We start from the raw sequence: 10,081 nt of genomic DNA on the forward strand, positions 1-10,081 counted from the left end.
GAGTATTATTTATTTACATTTAGGATAAACCCCGTAAATATCATAATTTCATTATCTTACAAACATGTTTATTTATTTTATTTGAGCCACCACTTCAAGCTTGATAGTGCTCCGTAGCACGTGTACTTAATTCAGGAGGTCACCTGAAACATGTTGTAAAAAGGTTTTGTCAGCGGGGAAATACTGAGTGAATCATTCATTTTGATAAAATTGACACATAGTTATAAATTACAGCATAAGAGCGATTACTATGGCAGTATCTTAATTAATATCTGGTCTTGCCACCCGTGTGACGATGGTCATACCACTATTGGGTCCAGTCACCCAATTAGTGACGTTTTTGTCACTGTTAGGTCTTATTAGCCTAACCCATGTTAGGGCTTATTGCCTAACCGTGAGAAATTAGTAATGTGCACAATACCCCACTAACCAGCGGTTAAGATAACCACGACTTAATCCCTGTAATTATAACACTTTGAAAATAATTTGAGGTATTGTAATACTTACTCACAAACGGTGAGAAAACAGTTAAAAAGAAGAATGACTCACAAACTGTGAGAAAAGAGTTTACAAAAGAGGAATGACTCACAAACTGTGAGAAAAGAGTTTACAAAAGAGGAATGACTCACAAACTGTGAGAAAAGAGTTTACAAAAGAGGAATGACTCACTTTGCAGATTTAACGGGCAAGGTATAAGCCTACTGATTAGCCTTGATTAAACCTAATTTAATAATAATGCACACACAATAGGTTAGTAACTAATTCAGCAGTTACGTCAATTCACGAGATCAAACCCTCACAATGATTAACAAGTGCAATACTTAATAATTCAATCGGATTCACAACGAATAACAGAGCATAGTCCGAATTCGAACAGCACTCAAATATTCAAGTCGAAATCACGATGAATAATCAAAGTACAAGCTCAATTTGAGCAGCACTCGGACAATCGTTGGATAGTTATAATCGATCGGACGTTGAATCGTAATAGCGATCGAGTTATTACCCTGATTGCGGCAGCACTTCGTGAATTGTGTGTGTTGTGAACGATATTCGCTATAACTCGATGGTTACAGAGAATTTGGACGTCGAATGAACACCAAAATTCAAGTGCCAACGTCCTTTATTTATAGCTGGAAAATGTCCTCCCTCGCGCCACGCGAAGAAGACATGTGTACCCGTCGCGTGGCGCGACGGGTCTATTTTCTAGCCTAGGTTGCTTCGTGTCCAAGTAACCTTGCTGAGTAAGTTAAACGAACAATTTTCGTTTCTACAGCAAATTTAGAGGATAAACATCCACTAGGGTTTAACCCCCCTGAGTTTTAGGGGCCCTGATCCTGATTCCGATTGTTATGAAAATTTTAGGGTTAGTGCAGAATTACTTGGGTGTCTCAATTAGGGTTTTCTTGTTGACTAATTATCGTCCTAATTATGGATTTTAGTGGCAGTTGTTACATAAGAAGCATAGTTAGGAAGCTTGGAAGCATTGGAACTTGAAGGACCGCCTCCTAGAGCTTTTATCCATCACCTTCATCATCATCTTCATCTTGATTTCTTCCCTAGCCATAGTGCTAGTAGTAAGCTCCTCACAACTTGATTTTACTTCTAATTTTAGTGGTTAAAAAGTTATGTAATATGTTAATCTAAAGAAACTCAAGAAAACATGAAGATGATCACTTACATAAAGCTTAATAACATGAAAATCTAAGTTGTTTTAGTGTATGTATGATACTTGTTTGTTGATTTCTTGTGAATATGATGTTGATCATCATGAGAAGCTTGCTAGATGATGATTAAACACATGATCTAGCAAGTATAAGGATGGATTTTGAGAAAATCATAATGATCATCCTTTATGTGAATCATGAACTTGAAAAAGAAGTTGTTTTAGAGCATGATGATTATGGATACATGTTGTAAGTCTTGAAAATGAAGGATTTCAAAAATAATATTTTCAAGAAAACAAAGTTTACTACAAGATTGACATGATCATGGTTTTTAAAGGAAGTAAATATGTTTTAAGTGTTAAAAAAAAGTTAGAAGAGTATTGGAAACAAGAAAATTTCAAGAAGAATCATTTTTAGAAAATCTTCACACAAGTTGTAAAGAACTAAAATCTTCAAGAATTAGTTTTATAAACTATAAACCATGTTTTTAGAGGTAACTAAACTTACTAAATAACATGTTAAGTTACTACAAATTTTTATAAACTTTCAAGTTTATGACATAGTGTAAATTGCATATTTTTGGCTCATGGTAAGTCTTGATTAAATTGTTGATAATTGGTGGTGAATTTTAAAAGAAAATGATATGCTTTAAAGCATGGAAACCTCCATTTTTAAGGGGAAACTATGGCAAAATTTTTGTAGAAATTAAACACTTAGAAAAATATTTTTAAACAAGTGTTTACAAGTAAATTTTGATCATGGTTTTCATATAAAAATTTGCCATAATTCTTATTCCAAAAATTACAAATGTTGGAGGTTGGTTTTTGAGATATAAAAATGACTATGTATATATTTAGGAAAATATATATTTAGATGTCACAATTTGTGAGCTACTTGTATATTACGTGTATTAGTTATATTATTTTTAGGAACTTGAAGATAATATAACTCACCAAAATGCCAAAATTGTAATAAGAAAATATTACCAAAATTCCAAGAAAATAAATATATAATTTATACCCGAATATTGGACAAACCGGACAAGGACTAAGGACTATAAATATATATATATATAGAGTATATAGAGTAGGAGTTGGGTGGAAAGTGTGTTTTTCCTAGAAAGTCTAGGAAGCAATAAGAACGCGACATGTGACATTGAAAGATTTTATCTAAAAGGGCATTTATGTACTTTCACAATCTATTTTTATTTTAGGAAATTATCTTCAATAACTAACTATCCATAAATTTCGGAATTTTTTGTTTTCGATTTTTTATCTCACTTAATATCAATCTTTCCTCCGTTTTCTTGCTGGAATCTATCAGCATGTTCTTGGTACTGTGCTTTAACATTCAGATTCATACAGCTGTGTTTTAACTGCAAGCAGATTTATACAGTTGTGTTTTAGCATTCAGATTCAAACAGTTGTGTTTTAACAGCAAGCAGATGCATACAGTTGTGTTTTAGCATTCAGATTCATACAGTTGTGTTTTAACAGCAAGCAGATTCATACAGTTGTGTTTTAGCATTCAGATTCATACATGTGTGTTTTAACAGCAAGCAGATTCATACAAATGTGTTTTATCATTCAGATTCATACAACTGTGTTTTAACAGCAATTCAGATTCATACATCTGTGTTTTAACAGCAAGCAGATTCATACAAATGTGTTTTATCATTCAGATTCATACAGCTGTGTTTTAACAGCAAGCAGATTCATACAAATGTGTTTTATCATTCAGATTCATACAGCTGTGTTTTAACAGCAAGCAGATTCATACAAATGTGTTTTATCATTCAGATTTATACAACTGTGTTTTAACAGCAATTCAGATTCATACAGCTGTGTTTTAACAGCAAGCAGATTCATACAAATGTGTTTTATCATTCAGATTCATACAGCTGTGTTTTAACAGCAATTCAGATTCATACAGCTGTGTTTTAACAGCAAGCAGATTCATACAAATGTGTTTTACATCAGCAGATTTCGCCCCAGCAAGCAGAGTCATCCTCAACAAACGGAATACCTACAAACATTTGTTATTTTAAACACACACCTAGGGTTCTTGCGACTTAAACTGTGCTTCCAGCAAGTTCAACTTTTCTTCCGGCAACTTCATCTCTGCTTCCATCCATCTTGTTCAAATCCCTCTGTTCTTTGAATCTCTTCCCTTCAAACATCAATTACTTCAATGTAGAACACGATTGAACCCTAATCGCCTACTAAAACACAGAACACAATGTTGGGAAGATCTTATGTATATAGAAGTTGGTAAATCTCTTATCTTGATCCATGTTTTTAGGTATTTTTGGTATGATTTTAGAGGGTTTTCGTTGTATTTTTGGTATGATTTTAGAGAGAGAAAGAGAGAGAGGGAAAATGGCATGTATTAAGGAGATGTGATATCTCTAACGGTTATTTTTGATTGATTTAAAACACATATAAGGACGAAATTGCCCCTCCTCATTTAAAACAATCTATTAAATATAGGAAATTATTACAAGATTGCCATTGATTTGATCTCAACCCTTAAACACCCCAATCGGATGGACAAGATCGCTTCCTAGACTTTCTAGGAAAAACACACTTTCCGTAGGAACCCTACTCTATATATATATATATATATATATATATATATATATATATATATATATATATATATATATATATATAGGCTAATTATAGTGAGAAAACTCAGTCCAGTTGACTAAACCCTGAAAACTCTAATATGTGGCTAGGATTGATCCACGTTTAATTTGTTGTTTGAAGAAGGAGGGGCATGATAGTAATTTTGCATGTTTCACTTTTGACATCTATAGATGGCGATGGTGATGTCTGCACACGCAGACTTCTCTCCTTGTATCAAACCTTCATCTTGTCATGCTTTTAATAAATGCTTGTACTTGGAGACTTTCTTCTTCTCTCCTTTCTTAATATCACAACCTTCCAATATCATAAAGAATGTGTTAAAGAGAATCCTTTCTTCTCATCAGTTTCTTTCTCTTCATTTATTCACACCATAGAGAATGTGTTAAAGAGAATCCTTACTCACCATTGAAGAGACTTTGCATTTAACATGGCTGATCTGAACAACCAACAACATCTAACTGTTGCCGGCGGTACGGAGGTAGCCAACCTCAATGATGATCCCGGTTCACCATTAAATGTTGTCCCACATAATCTTTCACTTCATTTTGCATTTAATGAAGATGAAGATGCTTTGGTTGAGGGTAGAGTTTCTCCAGATCCTAGACCTATTTCTTCAGAGATTACACGTGAGTGATTTTTTTTTTTCTGTTTCATTAAATGTACAGCTTTAAATGCTTGTGTAGATATTCGTTCGATTCATGTTGGTTCCTTTATTTTTTCTGTTGTGTAAAATAAGGATTTATTTGTTTAGTTGTACATTGGATTGTTGTTGCTTATTATTTTTTTTTATGTGTAGCCTCAATTCTGAATCAAAATGGACTAGATGATGATGAAGATGGTGTTCAAGATTGTACTTTTACTCAGTTGTTATCAACAGGTCATTGTTTTTATCTATAGTTTAATTGTTGTTTGTAGTTTATTATTATTATTATTATTATTATTATTATTATTATTATTATTATTATTATTATTATTATTATTATTATTATTATTAAACAGATGATGTTTTGGGTAGTTTGGTTGAAAATGTGGTATTTTTTTTCCAAGGCAAAAAACAAGTGTAACCATTTTTTTTAAGAAACAAGCTTTTAGAAAACATGTCGTTAGACTTGTATTAAGTTTTTATATTTTTTTAGAAACAAAGGTATTGAACTTGGTACTATGGTTAGGTTATATATCATAGTATGTATTGAAAAGGTGACACTATCGCATACCATAATAATAATTTAGTAAAGATACGTTAACAAAGTATGACATATGGTCACCATTAAAAAAATGCAATAGCATCTACACTTTTTGGCGTCATCAATAAAATGTACTTCCACGTTTTATTTGAATTTTTTTTGGAAAAGGTGTTAATGTTGTATTTTTGGAAACTATAGTATCAGTTTGTTATGTTTTCATGTTACAAGTAAATTTGTGTTTTAACCTATACGTGTTATGATTTATTTAATCAATACACTTTTTCTAGGTGTTCATGCGGACGAGGAATTTTATGTTCACCACACACCCAATGGGACTAGAATGTGGTGTCCTAATGTTCCTATTGTTTTAAAGCCTGTTGTTGGTTCTGTTTATGAAACGTGGAAGGATGTGTTCAGTATGTACAAGGATTATGCTGTGTATTCTGGGTTTTCTATTCGTAAGGGGCAAACCAAGAGGTGGAAGGGGGTTGTCACTCACCAGTACATAAGGTGTACTAAATATTCAAAACCACAGATTAAGCGTAAAACTGATACTTTGGAGCATTCAAGCTTGACTATTAGGCAAAGTAATTTCACAGTGACAGATTGCAAGGCTAGTATACTGGTTAAGTTTTGTGAGGGCAGCTCTACGTGCACAGTGGTAGGGTTCAATGAGCACCATAATCATCCGTTTGTTGAGCGTTTCAATCGTGACCTAAGTAGGACTTCAAGGAAACTACCATTTGCATCCAAACAGTTTATCCATAACATGAGTTTGAACAGAATTGGTCCGATTGTTTCTCACAGAGTTTTAGTGTCCCTGATGGGTGGACATCACAATGTACGTGGCACGCCAACTGATTTTAAGAACTGGAGCCAGTCGGTTAGGCTTTATATTGGCGATCGTGATGCGCAACTTGTTATAGATCGTCTCAAAGAAAGATCCGAGAGCTTACCAGACTTTTACTATGAGTTTGTTGTTGAGAAAGGGCAATTGAGATCGATTTTTTGGGCAGACGAAATATCCAAGATAAACTACGAGGTGTTTGGGGATGTGTTAGCTTTTGATGCGACTTATCACACTAACAAGTAAGGTTTTTGATAGTTGCACTTTTTTTCCCTTTAACATATTATTTAACTTTTTTTTTCTTTGTCGCACAGGTACAACATGATTTTTGTTCCTTTCACAGGCGTTGATAATCATAAACAATGTGTGACATTCGGTGCTGGCTTGTTATTCAACGAAACCACTGAGTCTTACAAGTGGTTACTTGAATCATTTCTGAAGGCACACAAGAAGCAACCAAAGCTAGTTCTGACGGACCAGGATCCTTCAATGAAAGCTGCCATTTCAGAGGTTTTCACAGACTCTCGGCACCGCCTTTGCATGTGGCATATTATGAAGAAACTTCCCACCAAGGTTTTATTAATTTATGAATCTATTTTGAGAAGTTTTTTTTTGTTTCATTTATTTTAACAGTTTTTGTGTTTTCATTTGTATAGATTGCTGGAGACTTGTTACAAAACTCTGAGCTAAGAGCATTGATGCATCGTTTGGTGTGGAGTATTCACATGAAGCCATCTACTTTTGAGACGCGGTGGCAACTTTTGATGGAGGAATATGGGTTACAAGATCACGACTGGTTGAAGGACATGTACTCAATTAGGGACCAATGGGTACCTGCCTACTTCCGTGACATCCCAATGTGTTGTTTGATGAAGACTACATCAAGATGTGAAAGCTCTAACTCAAGCTTCAAGGTCAACTCTTCTAGCGCTAACACACTAGTTCAGTTCATGCTATGTTACGAGACTAGGATAGACAATCAGCGTTACAGGCAACGCGTTGCAGAGTTTAAAACTTCATCTAGTGTATTCATGGACAGTACTGACCTAGCTATTGAGAAGCATGCTTTTGAGTTGTATACACATGCAATTTCTACGGAAGTAAGAAAAGAGATATACAAGGGGAAGCTGTTTTGTTACATTGTAAACACGGAGGATTGTGATGAAGGTTGTGTTTACTATGTGAATCAATTGGACAAACGTAACAATGCAACCAACACATTTACGGTAATTTTGATGTATCCTTATAGTTGCATTTTTTGTTTTAAGTTATTCATTATGCTTTTTTTCATAGAAGCTTAATTATGTGTTTTGGTGTTTTTATAGGTTATACTTGAGTTGAGTAACCAGTCGGTATCCTGTTCATGCAACAACTTCATCCGTATTGGATATTTGTGTAGGCACATTTTTTGTGTTTACCGGGTAAACAATATTGAAAGAATCCCGGCCCAGTATGTTGTTAAGCGTTGGTCTAGGGACGTGCTTCCTAAAAGTTTATTTTCTATTGAGAGTCGATATGGTGTTGACACTCGTCCACAAGCTGCTGCGAGAAGTCAGATCCTTGAGATCGTAACTGAATGTGTGGACGCATTAAGAAGCGATGTTGGAGGACTTTCCTCTTTCGCTGAGCAGATAAAGGAACTGAAATGCAAGTTACTAAATGGAGGACCAGTTGATGACGAAGCCAACAATGATAACTATGCTGCTGTTGAAGAATTGCTTGGTGTTTCTTTAGATGGGGACGTAACTCTCGACAACCCAGACGGGATCAGGAACAAAGGACGCGGCAAACGCTGGCGATTGTCTAGAGCACCTCAGGATGGAACGAGCAACTCTGCTGTCAAACCTCCCAAAACACCCAGGCTTTGCCGAACCTGTATGAAGTACGTGACTGGGCATGATTCAAGAAATTGCAAGAAAAAGAAGAACAAGAATAAGAATAAATCGGGTAACGAGGACGAGGACGAAGACTCAAGCTCTGCGAGCCAGGAGTCCACTTGAGTTGGTATTTTTATGTTGATGTGTGTGATGTGCGTGTTTTGAAAACTTTTATGACGCCAGCTTTTTGGTCTCCATTTTAGTGGAGCGCAAGTAAACTTTGATCACCCCTTTTGGACATGCACATGTTTGCATGTGTAGATTATCTGAAAGTCGATGCACATGCATATGTTTGCATGTTAGAATGTATGTGGTTTTGGTATGTCGTATGGTTTTAAGTTTAATGACTATGTTTTAACTGATCAGTTGCATTATGAAATGATATCCCTAATGTTTTGTGTTAGAAGTAAACGTTGCATTGTTTGTTGAGATTAAGAAATGGGTGGTACTTAGTTGGATTTATCTTTTGTTAGTATGCTAATGATATTTTCGTTAGTATGTACCTGTTTATGCTATGTATTTTTTAGTTTTTTTTACTATGTTACATTTTTTTTACCATGAGTATTTTTGTAGATTCTTTGCTGTGTTTGAATCTGAGATTTTTCAATCTTATGGAATTTTTTTTTTTTATACCATGTTACATATTTTGGTCGTTACATCCATTTTATGTATATAATTAGCTAGAAAATGTCCCTTTTCGTTACAAAAGCCAGTAACAAAAAAAAAGATGTATCTTTTTGTTACTTTTTCCCTTTTTTACCTGGCGATGCATTTAATTTGTCATTTACTTTCATATCTAATCACCACCATCCTTTTTCATTATAAATAAGTTTCAGCACCCCCCAATGTGTATATCCCCAAAGCATTGTTACCTACTTATCACACACAAAGCATAACAATGCACAAGAGGCCATGTTTGGTTTCCAAAGTTCCGGATGTTGAGGCGATCGATCTCAAGCCTGAAAAAAATGAGTTCATTAATGTTGGCAAGAGACTTCGAAAGTATGCATTGCATCCAGTCGGCGTTGGCGATATTCCTGAAACAACCCCTCTACCCGCTATGCCCATACGTACGCTTAGGGAGATTTTTACCAGTGATGGGCACCCCCGCGGGAAGAGAACTAGTTTTCCGACCCCCAAGGTTGAACCCGATGTGAAGCCTACGGCGCGAGCAATACCGAAAAACGAGCCTACTGTTAACGCTACAGTCAAGATGGAGCCAAGAGTAGTGCCCAAGGGTGAGCCTACAACATTCCCAAAAAAAAGAGATGTTGAAGACCCCACAACCAGCGATTGGGTTGATGATGTCTCATGGATGAGTGAAATTGAGTGGGATTCATATTTCCCAATAAACATATCAGTTTCCCCTGTGCCAGCAAACCCTTGCAAGTGCAAAAAATGGTTCACATGAACAAGCTCAAGTAGAAATTAGGTGTTGTTGGTGTGTTTTATTAATTATGTTGTTTTTTAAGATGTATGTATGTTTTTAGGTTAATTAGAAATTAGGTGTAGTATCAGGTTATCAACATTATGTAAGGAGTAATTTATGTGTCTAATGTTTTTGTAATCTTTTGTGGTGTAATATGTAATGGAAAAAAAAAACTATCTACTTTGTGTGTTGTTACTTTATTTCTTGGGATGTATTATTATTTTTTGTATTATGTTTTTGGTTTATTCAAGTAGATATGTGGTAAACTTTTTCATAGGGGGGGGGGGGTAAGCCCCATTTGTTAAAAAAAGTAATGGAAAGTTAAAAAAGTAGGAAGTACATAGACGTGGGTAATGACAAAAGGATATATTTTACCATGGGACCCACAAATGGTTGGTTCATATCTTTATATTAGATCCATCATTTCAA

The 10,081-nt window shown here is 34.9% G+C and overlaps 1 protein-coding gene across 1 annotated transcript; it reads left to right on the top strand.

Moving 5' to 3' along the window:
* The first annotated feature begins 4,742 nt into the window (after window positions 1-4,742).
* On the top strand, window positions 4,743-8,346 carry LOC110867838 (protein FAR1-RELATED SEQUENCE 5-like). The gene is made up of 6 exons (XM_022116886.2): window positions 4,743-4,941; window positions 5,112-5,192; window positions 5,787-6,588; window positions 6,661-6,919; window positions 7,003-7,572; window positions 7,672-8,346. The coding sequence occupies exons 1-6, from the start codon at window positions 4,743-4,745 to the stop codon at window positions 8,344-8,346; spliced, it is 2,586 nt and encodes an 861-aa protein (XP_021972578.2).
* The last annotated feature ends 1,735 nt before the right edge of the window (window positions 8,347-10,081 follow it).

The sequence above is a fragment of the Helianthus annuus genome, chromosome 7, assembly GCF_002127325.2.
Source record: "Helianthus annuus cultivar XRQ/B chromosome 7, HanXRQr2.0-SUNRISE, whole genome shotgun sequence".
In the NCBI taxonomy this organism is placed as follows: domain Eukaryota; kingdom Viridiplantae; phylum Streptophyta; class Magnoliopsida; order Asterales; family Asteraceae; genus Helianthus; species Helianthus annuus.